The following is an 18,213-nucleotide window of genomic DNA, read 5'->3' on the forward strand; positions in this document are numbered from 1 at the left end:
AACTCAGGGAGCGCTGCATTGTTGCTTTACGACTTCTTGGGTGTCACTTTACGGTATTACCCTGGCCTGCAGATGGCAAACAATGACAATGAAGATGTTTTGCAGTTGGTTGACAGTGCCCATGTTGTGTTGTCACAACACCTGTCAGCTAAATATAATATGATAGAGGCCCGTGTTTGCACATGCTGGAGGATGTGTTATGCAGATATGATCACATAATGGACACACTTAAGAATCTCAACTCCATTTGTTGCAGTATTTTTATTTGCAAATGGGATCATGCAGAAGTTGGAATCAATCGTTGTTGTTCTAGTTGTTATATATATCATATATCATTTCCCTCAGTCTCTTGCAAGAACATTTTTTATCTCTGCTTCTTTAGTCAAAGGTACCTTAGAATCAAGATTTATGGTCTTGATCAGTTTCCTGGCTATGATTTCTGTTTTAAACCCAGATAAGATTTAAGGGCACATGTTGCTACACTTTCATACAATCAGCAAGAGCAGTTTAATGTTCACTGGATCACTTCTGGTCACGTTAAACCTTCATTTGTTCACCATTTTGGTTCTAGAGTCTCATAATTCTTAATTCGAGTGTTGCAGTTCATTATAACAAAATAAGGGATCTAAAACAAGCTGAACACAACATTACTGCTGCCTCACATTCACAACAAATCAGCATGGCCTCGTTATCATTCTTTTATGACCATTTCACCATGTCATTATCTGATGACGCCCCTCTAATCCCAGCCCCACCCCATCCTCCACCCCCCTACTTAAAGCGGCCCTCATTTGACCAGAATGAACCTGAAAGTGACAGTAATGAAGAGCTCCATCTGTGTCTGGCACGCAGAGGCAAATGAAGCAATTAAGGCTCCGCTGAAGTCTCTTCTTTCACCTACTGGCATCGGCCGCCATTCTGTCCAGCATGATGAAAAGGAGACAGAGCAAGGCTAATTAAATACCAGCAGGGGCCCGAGGGGGCCCAACCTAATAACTCTCTGTAACAAGCCAATAAGGGACATTATTGCTTTAGAGTTCACACACACGCCCAGAGCAAGTTAATGGTAAGACACACTCGTTGCACACACGCACACACAGACACATATAAATATACTTCTGTGGAAATCGACCTCGACGAGATTGTATCTGCTCATAAAACCTTTGAAGACACAGTTCATCTATAAAGTCATCCTCTCGTTTCGTTCATTGTGAACCCATTCAATCACGCTTTGGCTACAGCAGATATTGCCATCTGCTGGCGAAAGAGCAGCATTGCCAAACACGGTTTTCCAGCGAACAGATTTCAGTCTTTGGAAACACGCCGAAAATATTAAATGACTAATATTTATGATCCTAAAGCATCCGAAAATTAAATTCCGGGTGTGGTTGCAGAATTAGGCAGAGCTGGACTACCCTTCTGACTCCTGAACATATGAAAGGTGTATATGTAAAAAGAAAAAAAAAGGAAGAAGAAATAAAGCAAAAATGTTTTTATTCTGAAAAACAGATTCGTAAATCGACTTTCCTCCGCAGCATAGAATAAAATAAGATAAGACAGAATGAGACGCGCATCGACGAGGTAACTAAAACTGAAACTTCGCCAGTTCCTGCGTTTCCCCGGCAACGCTCCCTGGCTTCCTCCGAGAGCATCATGGGAAACGATGCTAGCTTCTGACGCGGAGGGAGTTTCAAAATGTTTCGTGATTTGCGATGAAAAAGTGTGACCGTATGCTTTTAGTAACACTGTCGCGTTCACAAGATGAGGCTGTGGCAGCTAAAGTGTTGCCGCGACGGTCCGGCTGCTCGAGTTGGGGTTTATTTCGAAACAAATCTGGGCTGTTGGCTAAATTGGCGCAGAGCTAATGCTAACTAGCCGTGACAAGACGTAGTTACGCTGGACGTTTTTTTTTTGTAAGTGTACACAACGGATGACACTGCACTGTTGGCACTTATTTTAACGTTGGGGACACACCGTGTTTTGTTAAGCACCTAATGATATAATGGGGTGTTTAATGGAAACTCGCCTGGCTTGTCAGATAGCGCCGAACGATTGTTGACACCACCACAAATACACATTTTTGCTCCACGTTGCACCCTTAATGAGGATCCCCCGAGTTACTCCCTGCTCGCAGAGTGAAGGAGGAAGAGCCAATGTCGGCGCCTGAACATGGATCTACAGCTGGAGGTTGTGTTGTCGTCCAGCATCAAACGGAAGAAACCATGGCCGCGCTTCTGCTGGCTAGGAAAGGTGAGAATGCAGTCAAATGAATTGAAGAGCAGGAGACCACCAGCATTATCATCATCATCATAATCGTGTTTTTGTCACTTCTTCAGGAGAAGGAGTCTGTGTTCCTGCTGGATGACAAGCGCATCAGTGAGATCAACATGATCTCCGGCCGCACCAGGAAGAGGACACCCAAACTGCATCCTCTGCTCAACAGTGTGGTGAAGATGACGTCTTCCAGCAGTGGTGAGGAAGGGTTTTGCTCCTCTGTGACGGACCACTAATCACCTGATACCCGTGCTGAGAGTGGGGTGCCGTCTCCTTGTGTTCCTCTCAGGCTCGTGGCTCTGTGGGCTCCTGGCGTCAGGAGAGCTGTTCCTGTGGAGTAGAGACAGAGACGTGCTGAAGACGGCTGCAGCAGTGCCAGATGTAACTCGGATGATTGCGACCATACAAGGTGCGTGTGGACCAGTTAAAGGATTTCTGACTTTACAGATGATACAACAGGTTTTCCTTTGCTCTCCTTTTCAGTTGCGACTTTTGACGGTCCTCCATGCGTTCTTCTCTTGCAGGGAACCCCACCCGACTGACGCTGCAGGTGTCTGGGGATGGGATGCGCGTGCTGCTTGTGGTCGTCACTGGTCTGGTCTTCCTCTGGGAGTGTGCGGATGCCAGGGATTTGTCAGGTGTTCGGGACGGGACGGCCAGGGGACGCTGGACTCACATCCTTCCTCTCGACGACTCAGCTCTGCCATGTGCCAAAGACAAAGAAGCATCGCAGCCCTCCTTGTTCATCAAGTCGGAGGTGCTTTGTCAAAATGTATTGTTGACTTATAAGACTGCTTTAAGGTGTATTTACACTCGAACTGTTCCTTTTAGGGATTCAAATTATCGATTAATTCATTAATCGAATGAATTGCTCCTTCCTGCCAATACACTGTTATAATGATATTAACTACCCGTGTAAAAAATGTTCAATTAATTGCGACTAATTCAATTTAATCGATTAAATTCTTAATCAGCAATTAATCGATAATCAATTAATTGCTAACATACCTAGTCCCTTTACTAATCTTCTTCAGGTCATGGGTGACTCCTGTTTATCCGCGTTTGTTTTCACATCTGGGAAAAAGCTCGTCATCACCTTCTTAAGAATCCAGTGGGACGAGAACTGCATGAGCGCCGGGTGAGTTAAAAAAAAACAAAAACAAACAACTCTCTGTGACCGACTGGAATCTGAAGTCTTTTGGCTGTTAAAAGGCGACCTGCTTCTTTCAGTTCTGTGGGTTACAGCGTCCACTGGGCCACCAAGACCTACCCGTTGTCTCGCCTCACCCCACCCTGCCAACCTGTCAAGTCCAGAGGGGCGCTGGTGTCGGCCTTCTCCCCAGACGGCCGGCTGTTAGCGGTCGTTTTGAACCAGAGACAGCCCAAGGTTTGAATCTCTGTTCTCACACCTTCAGCATCACTCTGACCCATAGTTATTAATAGACAAATGAATTTCATGTGGTTAAATACAGGCCACGCAGGTTCTGTTTGTGAGTACGCAGAACTTTGTGTCGGTATCCAGTGGCCTGGGAGGATGTGGGAGCAGGAGGGTGGATATCCCTTCGAAATACATCAGGTAAAGTTTCTGTCTTAAATCATCTTGTCGTCTCTAGTCGAATAGGTGCTGAATGCTCTATATCTTACCTATCTGAAGAGCTTAAATGCACATTGTTAATTGTCCTAAGTGATATTCATATTCAATGTGTTTTCTTTCATCCTGGACATCAGCAGGAAAGCCTTATGTTATGTTATTAAAAAAACTGTCAGCCCTTTATTAACTGCCTCTCGGTGATGCTTTGTTAGACATTGGGCTAATTTGGACGCATACGAGAACAAGGCAGGATGCATGAATACGGGACCTTTAATTCATTCAGAAGTGGATGTACATTGTTGTTGTCCTTCAGGTCTTACTGGGTGGCCAGCGTGAGCTGGTCGCCGGGCGGACTCTTCCTCGCCTGCGTTCTGAAAAGAGGCTCCCTTCTCATGCTGTGTCGCCTCGGGGGGCTGCTCACTCTCGCAAGCACCGGCTGTAGCGTTGAATTTGGACCCGCCCACTTCCTGCCGTTGCATCCCCTCGTCACTTACAGGTCCTAAACATTTTGCCAGACACCTTGATATTCTGTTGTTGTTGTTCCAGACTGTTTTCCTACCCGCTGCTGTTTCCCTCTGCAGACCACCGGCGCTGGCGGGCAACGCCGATGCCTCCCTGTCCAGCTCCAGCCTGTCCGTCCGAGATGTATTCAGGCAGCGGTATTCTGTCACCTGGCACCCGCGGCTGTCATACTTCATTGTGTCCGACGGCTACATGGCCACAGTTCTGAGGCTGCTGGATAAACCTTCCCCTGCTCTGCTGATGAAGACTCTCCTGCAGGACGCAACAAAGGAGCTTCAGAAGGTCACGGAGAAGCTGGATAAATCGCAGGTGATTAACCTTCTTCTCACTGAGCTTCACATTTTTGTAATTCATATACCACATAAGGTTCTTAGAGTAATATTTTGTTCCTTTCAGATGGGTGCGGGGGCTTGGCTGGACTCGGTGTCTTCCCTGAATCTACTCAGCCGGCAGGGCTTCAACTCCACTGATGGACGTGGATCCAAAACCACAAACTCTGTCCTGTCAGCAGCCACAGAGGCAGTCGCTCTGCCTCTTTTCCTGCAGGACCAGGGGACGTTCAGCAGCACCAGGGAGCTTCTTGGAAATTTGCAGGTTGGTAAAAAAAACTGCGCTCCTTCAATTTAAATTTTCCATTGTTGTTGTTACTTTTAGACCTTTATTTTTCATCCCAGACCACAATCTCGCACGTTTCCCTAGAATTTCTTTGAGGACGACTCTGACTTAGAAGGACCTCCTGCTGGTTCCCACCTGGAGGACGGCGGCCGCTTGGACTTTGCCTCCATGTTTGACACGCTCCACGCCCTTGACACGCAGACCAACACCGGCCTCCTAACCAGCCCAGAGTCTGAGAGGGAGTCCCTCACACCAGGAAAGAGGACTCCGGTCCTGCACCGAGAGCTCAGCAGGATCCAGACTAAGCTGCTGACGGCCTGGGCGCTGGGCGTGTCTTTTGGAGCAGTCGTGGAGGAGCGAGCCGTCCTGCTGCAGCACTGCCTGCACTGCGTGGGCCGCTTGGTCGCCGTGTTTCGCCTGAGCCACAGCTTGGCCGCTGCCAGCGGCAGCGGCAAAGGGAAGAGGGCCCCGTTTCCCGCTGGTGTTCTGCACCTTCTCCAGTCTCTTCTCTCTTTCCTCCCCTGGGACGGCGCTCAGCCGGACGTGCCGCGCTGCCTAGGGCCAGTGGTGGACTTCAGCAAACGGCTGGTGCGCCTGCTGCTGACCCCTTGCCCCCCCGATCTCCGCGGCTGCCAGGTGTCCTCTCGTAGCCTCTCTACAGCTCTGCTCGTCCTGCAGCAGGTCTCCGAGTGTCTCGACCGCGCGTACGGCCTGCAGCGGAGAGCCACCTGGACTCCTCCTGAGAAGGACCCCCGGCCGCCTCGGCTCTGGACGTTGGATCTTCACCACGTGCCTCAGTTACACGGCGAGGAGGAGAAATCCAGCACGGTGAACCGGGGGCAAGCGGTTCCCCAGAGACCGTCCAGCAGGTGCACAAAGACCATCTGGCGGAATGTTTATTGGCACGCGGTCTGCTCTGTGTGTTGTGAATGTCATGATTTGCCTGGAATTAAGCCTGACATGTATCTGTGCTTTTTTTGGGGGGGGTTTGTTTTTTTCCACCCAGACTGCAGGGGGTTTGGCGGTGGCTCTACAAGGTCAGCCAGCAGTATACGGAGGGACTGAAGGGCCTTGAAGGTCATGACGGCTGTGAGGAGGAGCAGCAGCAGTTGTCTGCCATTATGTCACAGATCCAGGCAGCCCTGCAGGCAACAGGGGAGAAGCTGGAGGAGGGTCCAGCGATGCTGAGTTACCCAGGTCTCGGCATCCAGCTCAGTCTAATATAAGAGCTTGATCAAAAGCCCAGATGTGAATATGCCTGATTAGCCTTGTTGGTAACGTCTGTTTCAACGGCACAGGTGAACATCTTTTCCTGTGCGGTTCCTACTGGAAAAGCTGCGAAACGTGGCACTCGCAGATCTGTGAGGACAGTGTTGGAAGTAAGACATGCAGCCGCTTGACTCTACGAAGCCTTGTGGTCCCGTTCACTCTGAAACGAGCCAGCGAGTCTAATTGTCTTTCATGTCTGTGTGTCAGGTTGTGTTCGCCGCATCTACAGGGAGACACGGCTGTGCCTGGCTCTCCTGTACGGCCTTCTGTCCCAGTACCGGCTGAGGGAGGCGCAGGAGCTGGGAGACCACATGGCCCGGGTACTCCTGCAACGTACCGGACACCTGAACAACAGTACAAGCCTTTATTTTTCTATCAACATGCACAAGCTAGATCAGCTAAAATTAGCATTTCCGTTCATCTGTGCAAAGTAGCTGTAATTCTGGCTCTCGTTCAACAAGCAGGATTTGTATTCGTCTGCCCCTTGACTTTGACCAGCCGCCCTGAATCAGAATACTTGGTTAAATATGGTGCACGCTTCCCTGCAGCTGCAGCGTCTCGTCACCACTGGCTGCCTCTGGACCTGCACAGCGACGCAGCTCTTGCCGTGATCCAGACTCTGGGGAGGTTCATGGCCTCCTACTTCACCAACCAGCCGCTCTACATCCGACCTCCTCACCACGTGGCCTCTCTGCCTCCTCTGCATCTCCCTCACCGCCGTACGTACGCACGCCTTCTCGTTCTCACTGCTCAACCGGGTGCATTTATTGGTGCTGATTTTAGTAGACGTGCTTCTTCTTTCAGCTGCCAGTGTGGGACGTTTGCTGCTGCTATGCCAGGAGGAGGTTTCCAGAGCGGTGCGCCGGCAGCAGCTGTCTGAGGTGTGGAGCGTGGATTACACCCAGGACCTGCTGCTGCTGGGCGGGCTGCTGCCCGAGAGCGTGTGGCTGGCGTCCCGTCTGGGTGACTGGAAGTCGGCCGCCTCCCTCAGCCTGGCCTTCTCAAACTACTGCAGCTTGGACCTCGCTCTCCTCAGGAGGGCAGAGTTTCACCTCCCTGCCGAACTGCAGCCAGACGCTTTGTTCCGGGTCGAGCTGCAGCGTCTGCTGGGGGACACGTCTGACCCCCAGAAATGCGGAGAGGAAAACGGTGACGAGAGATTTTACAGTTTGGTTTAACCCGAAGCCGGAGTGAGTTTGTTTCAAGTTTAATCTAAACTCTTTTTTCCTCCAGACCTGCTGGAAGGTGAAGACTGGGACGTGTTGCAGATTTCCATCCAAGAGATCCTCAAGGCTTCAGTCATGGCGGGGGTGGATGTCCTGTCCACACCTTTGACCTCTCTGCTGGACGCAGCCAAAAATCTCAGCTCCTTCTTGCCCATCTTGGTCCCCAGTGGACTGTACCTGCCGTCGCCGCCCCTGTACTGCCCTCAGCCTTCACCCAACACGCAGGTACGACTCCGCCGGAAACATCCGCGTCTTTATGCGCACGACATCCCCGCTGGTCGTCTAGTCACTGCGTCGTGCGTGATCTTGTGTCCAGGATCCGGCGGGCATGGCTGGAGAGTCTGCGGAAGCTGCGTCACGCCACAAAGTGTCTGCCGTTCTCCAGCGGTTACTCCTGCTGCTGAGGTCTGCTCACTGCTGCCACCCTGCTGCTCAGTGGTACATTAGCCACCTGCGCCGTGCCAGGCACATCGTGTACAAGGTGCTTATCTGAAAGAACAGGGAATCTGATAAATAAGAGCAAAAAAAAAATATGGTGAAGGTTTAACTGTGTGAACTTGGTGTGCTGTGGTGTTTTTTTCAGATCAAGAAAAAATACCCGTATCCATCAGTGCCCGAGCGGGAGACGGATTTCCCAGAGGGTTTGGCGAAGTTCATAACTCGGCAGGGATTCTTCAAACGAGGGTCTGTTAGAGACGGTCAGCTGGACCCCGATAGCTTTCAAACCATCGGTAAGCTGTCGCTCCAAAAACATTTTCTGATACCTCCAGTTGTCATTTATCAGTGGGTCAGCCCCACCCACCCCCACCCCCCACTAGTTTGTTTCAGGGAGCTGTGTGCCTTATGCTGGATGCTTCAAGTCAGGGACCAACTGTCCATCTCCTGCAGGAAGTATCAGGCTGCCAGGCAGCTTCACACCGATCAGCAGGTACTCCTCTGACTGTGTTATATATGCATGTAAATACAACCTGTAAATACACACCTGTGTGTTGTCTTTGCACGTAGCTCCCTGGTGGTTCAGATGTGACGTCGACCTGCGTTGACGCCCTCTGCTGGGCTCGCCGTTTTCTGCCGTTCGCCTGTTTCCTCAACGCCGAGGAGATCCTGCAGGACCTTCTGCTGAGCCTCATGTCCGAGCTGCCTCCTCTGTCCCTGGTAATCTGGTGCCCGTCAGTGCAGCATTACAGAAAAAATGTTGTTGTACCCTTGTGTGATAATAAATTTAACAAGTCTCCAGTCACAATCCTTTGTGTATCATTTGTTCCCAGGTGGCCGAGACTGTAGCTGAAGCGTTTCCACAGGAGGAGGAGTCGGTGAGAGTTGCTCTGCGAGAAAAGTACAACTCGCTGCTGCAGAGGCTCAAGCAGTCCAACGTCCTCGGTATGAACAACTGTCTCTCCTTTAAGTTTCACCAGGATGCTTCAAGATCATGTTTCCTGCTGAACAAGGATCTCAGTTGTAATGAAACAAATTTCCATTTAAAAAAAACAAAAAAAACATTGCATTTCGTGTTTATTCTCCAGAGGGGGAGAGAGAGGAGGCCGACGTGTCGATGAGCACTGTGATTCAGGACAAACGCAGGCAGAGGAGGAAACATCTGGGCCGACTGCGGAGACACCTGGCACAGACGGAGCTGCACCTGTGGGAGGTGAAGGAGGGTGAGGAGGAGAGGGGGAGCAAGCGGGGGGCAGCGGCGCCGAGGCAGCCATCGCCCAGCAAAAGTGCTCACGGCGACCGCGGCTTCCCGCCGGTGTGCAGCGACGACGGAGACACAGCGGACGTCTTGTCTGAGGCGACTTCTCCTGATGCACGCAGCAGAGCTGCAGCCAGGTAGCAAACACACCCTCTTGGCCGGGCGGGGCAAACTATGGCCCGGGGGCCATCTGCGGCCCGTTAAGCTTTTTAATCCAGCCTGTCAAACTTGAAGAAATTATATTAGTAGTTAGTAGGTCATAAAATGATTATTCTATTTAGTAAAGACCCACATTTTGTTTGTTTCAATTGACATTAATTGACAGATTTTTTTTACAGAGGTAAAAAGGGAAAAAAGGGAAGAAAACATGCAAAGCCAGCGGCTGTTCAGAAGATGAAGACTGAGCCGGAGAGTCTCCCAGAAGACGGCCAGCGGTCCCGGCGTCCCCCCCTGCCCACCGTGGGCACTTGGGAGTTTGAGCTGGAGGACGAGGAGTACCTCCGCTTCCTGGACCTCCTGCTCAGCTACATGCTGGGGAAGGATGGAGCTGACGGCGGGGAGTCCGGTGGCGAGCTGCCCCTGCTGAGGAGCTTCTCCTCCCGGCTGAGGGACGGCGAGCTGCACTCGCTCGCCTTTGACGCGCTCACCAGCGTGCACCGGCGCCAGAGAGAGAGGAAGGACAGAGACCCTCCTCCGGTGTTCAGAGCCGGATGCTGCTACAAGCCCGTGCAGCAGCAGCAGTGCGAGGGGGCGCCAGAGTCGCAAACGTCGTCCATTTGGAACGAGGAGCTGGTGTCCATCAGCTCGCTTCCCGGCCTGCAGAAAGGTTTGTTTGGCCTCCGGCAGCAGCAGCAGAGCAGAGGCACTCCGGGCCAGAAGCTCACGGTGGTCGGTGACAGCAGGACTCTGGGAGGGTCGTTCAGTCCAGCGCACCCGCCGGAGAGCAGCCCCGTGCTCGGCTCCTCCACCTCCACGGAGGCCGCCGTGGATCTCCAGCAGGGCCTGGACCCCAAGCTGGAGGCGCAGTTCCCCGAGCTGGGCCGGCTCCTGGAGTGGATGGTGCGCTGGGCCGACAGACGGGTGCCGCCGAGGCATCAGAGGGCGAGCAGGAGCGAGAAGGCGGCGGCCGACCAGGGCGGCGTGGTGATGCGCGTCAAGGCCTCCACGCCGGCCGTCCTGATGTCCCTCGACATGCTGCGGCGAAGGTTCGACACTCTGCTCGGCACGGACCGCCACGTGGCCCACATGCAGGTTCCGGAAATGCGGTGGACTGTGGCGCCGGCGCTGCGGCCCGTCGAGGTCGACAGGAGGCTGCAGGGAGACAGCGGCATGGAGGAGGCAGGAAGCCCCGGATCGGCCAGCGCACCGCTCACCGTTCTGGACCAAGAGGAACTGTCTGTGTGAGTTGTTGAAGCCAATAACGTAGTAACCGCCAATAACGTAATAAAAGTGTTGAACCGATAACGTAATAACTTTAGGCAATCAATAAAAATCAAATCAAAAAAAAAATCCTGAACAACGAAAAATGATGTATCCAAGCGTGAGTTACAAGTCATACAGACAGAGAGAGAGCGTTTTATTACAGTTATATCCAATAAATAAAACTTAAATCCAGTGATATTAGTATATTATAATGTTATTGGCTCAGTTATTATAAAATGTTGCTAAAGCCGCTTTATTTTATGTGTTTCTCCGCAGCATTTCTCCCACAGACGAACTGGAGGAGGCCCCGCCCCCCGACGCCCAGCCCCAACCGACCGCTGACGCTCAGCAGGGAGCCTCCAGTCCACAACCGCTGTCGCTGGACGACTTGGATGTGACGCCCGAGAAAGAAGGTTTGACTTGAGGTCGAACTGAACTGTTGCTCCATTGCAGAAATACTGTTTCATGACACATTTTGGTCTTTGGTCTGTAGGCAGAAGCAGCAGCAGTGAGGCTGCGGAAGACTCCCAGACCGTCTCTGACAGGAACGTCCCTGAAATCAGCTGCTTGCCTGACAGAGTGAGTGTCAATAATTCAGATGTGTCGTTGGTGTTGTGATAACACAGTAACGACTGTTTGGTTCTCTCTTCTTCAGAGTTTACAGCTGCAAGATCTGGAGGTGACGGAAATCGTGGATGACGCAGCCAGTTTGTCCTTTTTGTGAGTTGGATTAAAATATGCTGTTACATGACGCTTAAGTTGCGTTTTAAACCAACTGGGTTTTGTCTTTGTCGACAGGACACAGGCCGTCCCTCAGCCAGAGCCGCAGGCTCCTCCCCCTCAACCTCACCCTTCCCTTCCGCCACCTCCTCCTCCTCCTCCTGCTGTCCATCCCGCAACAAACACGCCCGTCGTGGAGTCTCCAGGTCTTCACCCTCGAAGCTCCACCTCCACCGCAGCCCCTGGGAACCCCGCAGCGCTCGGCCAGCCTCAGCAGCCTCCGCAGCGTCTGGGTGATGACTTAATCAGGCTGGTTCAGGTAACGACTGTCCGTCCCACTGAGAGGTTTCTCACTTATAAACCTTTTTTTTTTTAATTTTGAAATTTATTTTTTTAAACGTTTTCTCTCTGTCGACTCAACAGAACATCAACTACGTGAGCCTGATGGAGGTCTTGGCAGCGTCTTTTTCCAACCTGCAGCTTGCTCAACAGCAGCAGCAGCAGCAGCAGCAGCAGCAGTACTCATCTCTGGCTCAGTCCAACATGAACTTCTCGCACCCTGACGAGCCGACACTGATACCCGGTGCCACTGTTTTCCCGCCAGCCACTCAGCCCAACATGTCAGTGGGAGGAGCTCAGGGTCCAGGATTCACCAACCCTCTGCTCCGCCACATCCCTGCACGTACTGGCCGGAGCGCTGGGATGTCTGGCTACAATCATCCCAATCTGGCCTCCACTGCTAACGGTGAAGGTGTGAATCAGGTAAGACTCAGTCAATCAAATGATGTCGCTATCTGCGTTTCCATGACAGTTTTTTGCAATTTCTTCTAAGTTCAGGTGTTTCCATGACCAGTTTTTCTATTGTGGGATTTAGGTTTTGCGCAATACTAGGGGTAATGGAAACGCAGCTAGTATCATAATAACTCTGGACCAAGTCCAAGGTCTAATTGATACTAGGATTTAGTAAAAAGGTACCAATGAAGGGTGAGAAAAAGTGTGCGACTGTGATACCACAGCGTTGCTGACACTGTACTCAACTGTGATATTTCAAATATGAATCGCGATTTATGTTCCTCCTTAGGACTTGCAGCCTCTGTCCATCCAGGCCGTGTCACCAGACGTCCAGCTGAAGGACGGCAGGGGCTTGATGTCACCCTCACAGGGGCTTCTGGCCCCTACTGACTCCGCTCTTGGCCAGCAGGTGGCGCCGTCGCTCCACTACGCGCCACAGAACGGTCCTCAACTTGCGGGGCCAAGGTTGCTTCAGCTCCACCCCAGTCTTCTGACCTTGGATGGCGCCCCCGCCCAGACGCCACCCTCCCGACGGCCCGAACCCAGAAGCAGCGTGCATCTGGGAAACGCTGCCCTGAGAGGACGGCTCGCTTTTAGTTCTGCACCCGACCCTGCTCCATCCAGGGTTGTGATGTCAGAGACGTCCAGGTGCCAAGAGGACCCACTTCCTGTTTTACCGTCCCCGACTCCTGCCCCTGCGCAGGGTCTACGTCTCCTCCAGTATTACTCCCCTCCCCAGAACCACGTCTCAGAACCCAGACTGCCCAGACTGCCTTTCTTCAGACCTGGTACAGGCATCTCAGTTCCAATGGCAGACGTACCCATCAAACTTTTACAAATTGAATCTGGACCCAAAATGGTGAGTTGGGGAACTTTTATATTTTATTAAATAAATCCTTCCTCTCTGCATTTAACTTTGTGAAATTGTGCCTCTAACACAGATGTTGCCCTCACCGGCCCAGGCGGCTCCATTGGTGCGTCTCCTGTCCGTGGAGGAGCTAAATGGCTCAGCCTTCGACAGGGAGCGTCGACCGCAGCAGCTCAGAGTCCAGCCGCAGGCCGAAAGCGTCAGCAGGTTCGAGGCGATGCTCAGATCCGCTTCCAGCAGGAGGCGGTCGCACGTTTCCCGTCAACCGGCGTCGCCCCGTTTTGCTTTGGTCTCAGTTTTTGACTTTGTGTGTCCTGGCCTCTGTGTGACTCCACAGGCAGAAGAGGAGAGAGGAGAAGGAGGGAAGGAGGAGAAAATCGGAGGTCACATTCAGGCCGAATGAGTCCATCATCCCCTCTCAGCAGGTATGGGCTGATTCGGTTGAGTACTCTGCGGAGTGATAAACCATTCACCATACATTTCTAATATTGCTTCTGTGATATGTTGTATCTGCAGCCTATTAAAGAGCCAGTAATTCAGGGGCTTGCAGCTGAACCGCGGGTCACTCCTGAAAGGGATGCTGCTGGTCAGTTTGGTGAGTGGGGAAAATAAGAAACACAATGAAACATTTTCACCATATTGAACAGTTATCAATCAAATATGTTTGATTTTATCCAAAGAGGTACTCTAGCATATTTTAGCCTCCTGCTAAAACAGATGCATGTTTTGAATGTGACTAAAAACAAGGTCGTCTCGGAGGGCGACCCAAACACCAGAGACCAGAGAAAATGAGACCCTGGTGCTTTTGATCTTGACGGCCGCTGTGTTTTCTTCAGGGTCCGCTGACTCTCTTCTGACGGGCGCCAGGCTCCTGCAGAAAGCCGCGTCCACCTCAGCTGAGCTGCACGCTTTTGCTTCCACCTGCAAAAATCCCCCAGAATGCCACGACGCCTTCACAAACACGGACCCCAGTAAGTGTTTCTCAGAGTCAGTCTTCCAACAGGGTTAATAGTTATTTTATTTTTCTCTCAGTTGCTGTGCTTTAAGGATGTTTTGATGATGTTTTTCGTCCTCTCTTGCAGGTTGTCCTCCTGCGTTAGTTGACAAAGCCGTTTCCGTCTCGGCACCTGCCAGCAGACGTCAGTGTGAGTTGATTTAGAAGAACCCAGATTTCTCTTTCAGTTTCGGATGTGACTAAAGTTCAGTTTTGGTTCCTGAGTTTCACTGTGATCTTCTCCATTCTAGCACTAAATTCAGAGAGTTTGCCTTGTTCCACCAAGCACCTGGTTCCAGACTCTCAGGTCGTCTCAGGAAGAGCGGAGAGGAATCTGGTAGGTAACTCTCACAAGCTGATCAGAACCAGGAGGGAAAGAACAGCCGTTTCACCCACTCTGGTGTCACCTTCACTGGTTGTACATTAATGCACTTCTCCTCACCTTGCAGGGTCTGGGTGGCCGTCGGTTCTTGAGTGTCTGGGATGTAGAAGATCGAGAGCTGCATCGGGACTTTACTCCCTCTCTCGGCTGCGCCCGCCACCAGCCGCCCACCTCTGCTCAGCTCCACGCGCTCGCCTCCTCGGTTCTCTGCCATGCTTCTCCCTCCGACCCACAGTCCAGATCCGCAAGTCCTCAGCGCCTGCTGAGATCCGCCAGCCGCACAGGTCTTAGTGGTGCACCGCGCGACATTCGGTCTAACTCGCCGTCGTCCAGCTGCTCAGAGCCCAGGAAAGACGCGGAGAGAATCGCCGTGGAGGATCTGGAGGCTCCGTCTCACTCTGAGCTCTGCCGGGCTGCTAGGAGCCCGTATGTTGCCCCGCAGGACGTCTCGCCCAGTCGTCCCGCCGGCCTGTTCTCCTCCCACCTGTCAGAGATGGACACCCAGTTAGCTGCTCTGCAGGGCATCGCAGACTCTTTGGAGACGGACTTCTCCAATACCAGGATGGTACGTCATTTTTTTTTTCTGAGTTTCAGCCTCCCGTTTACTACGGAAGAGGATTAGGGCCACAAGTTGTTTTTTTCTTTTTTTCAAGTTCCCAAATTGAGAGTAAAGTTGAAATTTCAAGATTAAATTTGAATTTACTTTAATAACAAATGTGATGTGTAATTTTGACTGTTTTTTTCTCTTTTTTTGCCTGTAGATGGTAAAAACTCCTGCAAAGCTCAAGACCACAGATGGCAAAACTGCGGCTGCTGGAAAGAAAACTGTCAGACTATCTGTCCCTCAGAAAGGTTTCACTTTCATTGCATCCTTACCATCCCTCCAGTTCATAAATGGAAAAACAACAATTCACTGTTATAACCCTCATCTTGTTTTTCAAACAAACAGCCTGGGGCCCGCAGCCAAACATCAAAGCTGGACAAAAAACCTCCACGGTTGCTGAAAAAGGTCAATTTGAAGAGCCTCCGCATCGCCGCGACACATCCACTCCCCAGAGAAGACCGTCTTCTTCTGCCTCCTCGTCTCCTCGCAGTCCCACTGCTGGTCCTTCCTCCCTCCACACTCCCCCGAGTAAGACACAGACACGAGAATCAGGCCCATTGGCATTTAGAAGATCCACAGCAGCCTCCTGTTTTACTGTTGTTGCGTATTTATGTGAACCAGAAACATGTTGCCGTTTTTCAACATACCACAAATTAAACGTTGCAGTAAGAAATGCGAAATTCAGGACATCATGAAGAGCTGAGCATCTTATTGTAAATAAAAAAAATCTGACTCTTTTTTTATCCCCCCCGACAGGAAAAACAGATGAGCTGGATGACATATCTGGACTCTCTACTTTGTAGGTTTTTTTTTATTTTTTTTATTTTTTTATTTTCAGGTATCTAAGATCTCTAAGTGTGATCGTCATCATTTTACCAATGATCTTTTCTCTCCCCGCTGCGTCACCAGATGGGAAGACGAGAGCCTGGCTCAGTCGGGGTTATACGATACAGCAGAAATCCTAGACGAGCTGGTGAGGGAAGGCTACTTATCCAGCGCTGACCTGGACTTCACCAGTAGTTTACGTGCCGCACAAAACAGCAGGTGAAGTAGCCGCCACAGTTCAGACTAGTTCACTGTGCCAGCACATTGTCATTGTCCAGAGAGCCTTGAACAAAACGTATGCTGCCCCCTGCAGGCTGGAGCGGCGGCAGAGCAGCAGCCGCATGTCGCAGGAATCGGACAGGGACAGCGAGAGGAGAGAGCTGAGGATCTGGATGAGGAGGAGGCAGAGGGAGCAGCTGGCAGTTTACCAGAAGCACCGGGAAAGCCTGCGGGAGCGTGAACGCCAGCCTTTCTCTCGGACGACGGTGAGACGTCTTTATCTCTTTACCTTCATCTCTGCCCTTTCTTTCCTATACATCGTATCCTCATTTTTTATTTGTTCCCTCTGCTGTGTCTCCACAGACGCCAACAAACAGACATCCAATGGCCTACTGGAGGTCCAGAGAAGAAAGAGAAAAGTACACACCTCCTTATGCTGTCTGAGTAAGTCTGATGTCCATCATCAAACCATCTAAACACCTCTTGATGCGACAGGTCGATGCTTCTGGAGCACTACAAGCAGAGGACCAGCGAGGCCTGGTCCCTGGTCCGTAGCCTGCCCACCAGCCCGCTGTCTCAACGAACACCTTCAGTGTCACAGCTGAGCGCCACTCCTCCCCCTGTTGGCCTCCAAAGGTATGTCATGCATATAGCTCGGATAGGAAGATGATGGCGGTAATATCGGCACGATATTAGCATTTTTTTTTAATATCTTTTTCGGTTTTTCCTCTGATAATGAAAACCCAATAATGCTGGCTTTCGCCAAACAAAATATTAAGAATAATTATTGCACTCTTTCTAAAACTTGAGTGGTGTTCTTATTTTCCACAGACAATATTAATTTGTGGAATGCATCTAGTTAGGCATCACAATAAAAGTAGTTAGTGTGTTAATTCCATGAAAAGTGATATGTGATGTGACCTAAAATTAGTTTTGGGGGAAAACACCTGCATATATTGGAATCAGAAATTAAGCGTATTGACAATATCGGCTTATCGGATATCAGCAAAAAGTTAGTCTTGGACATCCCTAATGCTGCGTAAATCTTTTAAAAAATCTTTAGGACTTACGATGTTTCTGCCAGCGATCGAAAAAAACCCAGTCCAGGACAGAACCAACACCTCCAGTCCGGGACTGCTGTGATGAGGGCGGGGCTAACGGAGGAACAGCGGAGGAGGCTTGGACTTCACAGACCAGGTGCTGTGATGATATTTGTCACTTTAAAGTTTCTTTATTTTATTTTCAAAAACATTTTGTGCAAGTTTCTGTGTAACTTACTTGTGATTTGCGTATTTTTGCGTCAGTGACCTGCCTGCCGGGAGACCGCCTCTCTCACGTGACCAGACGTGGGATGCTCAGTGACCCGAGGAGTCACTCCAGGATGAGCTCGGCCAGCCAGAGTGAGGAACGCAGCTTTCCAAGTCATCAGAGAAAAACGACCACTGGAGGAGGTGGAGGATCCAAGGTAGGGGGCGGGGTCCCAAGGAGGCAGATGGTGATGGAGGACCGCAGACGGAACAACCAATGGGAGGCAAACAGGCAGCAGGAAGAGGAGGAGTCTGACTTGGTGAGTGTCACATCCTGTGGAGCAAGATATCCTTTGAGATTGAAGCTGAAAATGAGTAAAAACCACATAAGTGGCATTATAATATTTTAACAATATAGCCATAAGGTGATATCATGACACTTAAAAAAAAAATATATATATATATATATTTTATGTTATCATTTACTGACATATTTACGAAAAACTGGTGCATTTCATAGGTTTTGGCTGAACTGTCTGATGAGCAGGAGCCTGCTGCCTCGAACATGGACTGGCTGGACAACCTTTCAGAGTCGGGCAGCAGCAACATGAGCAAAATAGACTGGGCTGCCATTGAGAGGATGGTGGCCACTGGCGAAGCTTGAGCTGAAGAAAAACTCCATGTGTCTTCCACATTGAAAGAGTTAGAAAGAACCAACAACGTCAGTACAAACTATGAAAACAATTTAGAATTCAATCAATGCTGGTTATATCTGTAAATCATATAACATATAAAAGTTTCTGCACATTTTTAACATATTTTTAACAGCACTTTTTACAATGACGTGACAAAATTATGTTTGTGCCAGTATTGTGTGTGAAGTTATTTTGTAAGAGCACCATCTTTTACTATTAAATGTCTCTATTTTTTGGAAATCGCTCTCCTGTCCT

General features: G+C 50.5%; 1 protein-coding gene across 1 annotated transcript; it reads left to right on the forward strand.

Annotated features, from left to right (window-relative positions):
- Window positions 1-1,936: 1,936 nt before the first annotated feature.
- cplane1 (ciliogenesis and planar polarity effector 1) lies at window positions 1,937-18,198 on the forward strand. The gene is made up of 47 exons (XM_076044824.1): window positions 1,937-2,250; window positions 2,337-2,472; window positions 2,564-2,683; window positions 2,799-3,031; window positions 3,309-3,412; window positions 3,505-3,661; window positions 3,747-3,850; window positions 4,179-4,361; window positions 4,447-4,696; window positions 4,784-4,981; window positions 5,087-5,871; window positions 6,009-6,199; window positions 6,301-6,381; window positions 6,479-6,625; window positions 6,820-6,990; window positions 7,076-7,420; window positions 7,505-7,722; window positions 7,814-7,978; window positions 8,081-8,228; window positions 8,316-8,425; window positions 8,503-8,652; window positions 8,766-8,877; window positions 9,021-9,327; window positions 9,529-10,590; window positions 10,889-11,025; window positions 11,106-11,191; window positions 11,268-11,332; window positions 11,411-11,651; window positions 11,756-12,094; window positions 12,414-12,983; window positions 13,066-13,199; window positions 13,330-13,417; window positions 13,509-13,587; window positions 13,829-13,963; window positions 14,075-14,137; window positions 14,238-14,323; window positions 14,436-14,933; window positions 15,130-15,220; window positions 15,318-15,500; window positions 15,729-15,771; window positions 15,882-16,016; window positions 16,111-16,282; window positions 16,380-16,435; window positions 16,512-16,652; window positions 17,080-17,213; window positions 17,321-17,583; window positions 17,784-18,198. The coding sequence occupies exons 1-47, from the start codon at window positions 2,170-2,172 to the stop codon at window positions 17,925-17,927; spliced, it is 9,441 nt and encodes a 3,146-aa protein (XP_075900939.1). The 5' UTR covers window positions 1,937-2,169; the 3' UTR covers window positions 17,928-18,198.
- Window positions 18,199-18,213: the final 15 nt, after the last annotated feature.

This window comes from Nelusetta ayraudi, unplaced genomic scaffold (genome assembly GCF_046127955.1).
Source record: "Nelusetta ayraudi isolate G7.1 ecotype Tasmania unplaced genomic scaffold, CSIRO-AGI_Nayr_v1 ptg000083l, whole genome shotgun sequence".
Lineage (NCBI taxonomy): Eukaryota > Metazoa > Chordata > Actinopteri > Tetraodontiformes > Monacanthidae > Nelusetta > Nelusetta ayraudi.

Coding starts and splice junctions, on each gene's coding strand:
- cplane1 (XM_076044824.1), top strand. CDS start 2,170: ATGGATCTACAGCTGGAGGTTGTGTTGTCGTCCAGCATCAAACGGAAG. Junction 6,382..6,478: donor CTGTGAGGACAGTGTTGGAA/GTAAGACATGCA, acceptor TCTGTGTGTCAG/GTTGTGTTCGCCGCATCTAC. Junction 11,192..11,267: donor TCAGCTGCTTGCCTGACAGA/GTGAGTGTCAAT, acceptor TCTCTTCTTCAG/AGTTTACAGCTGCAAGATCT.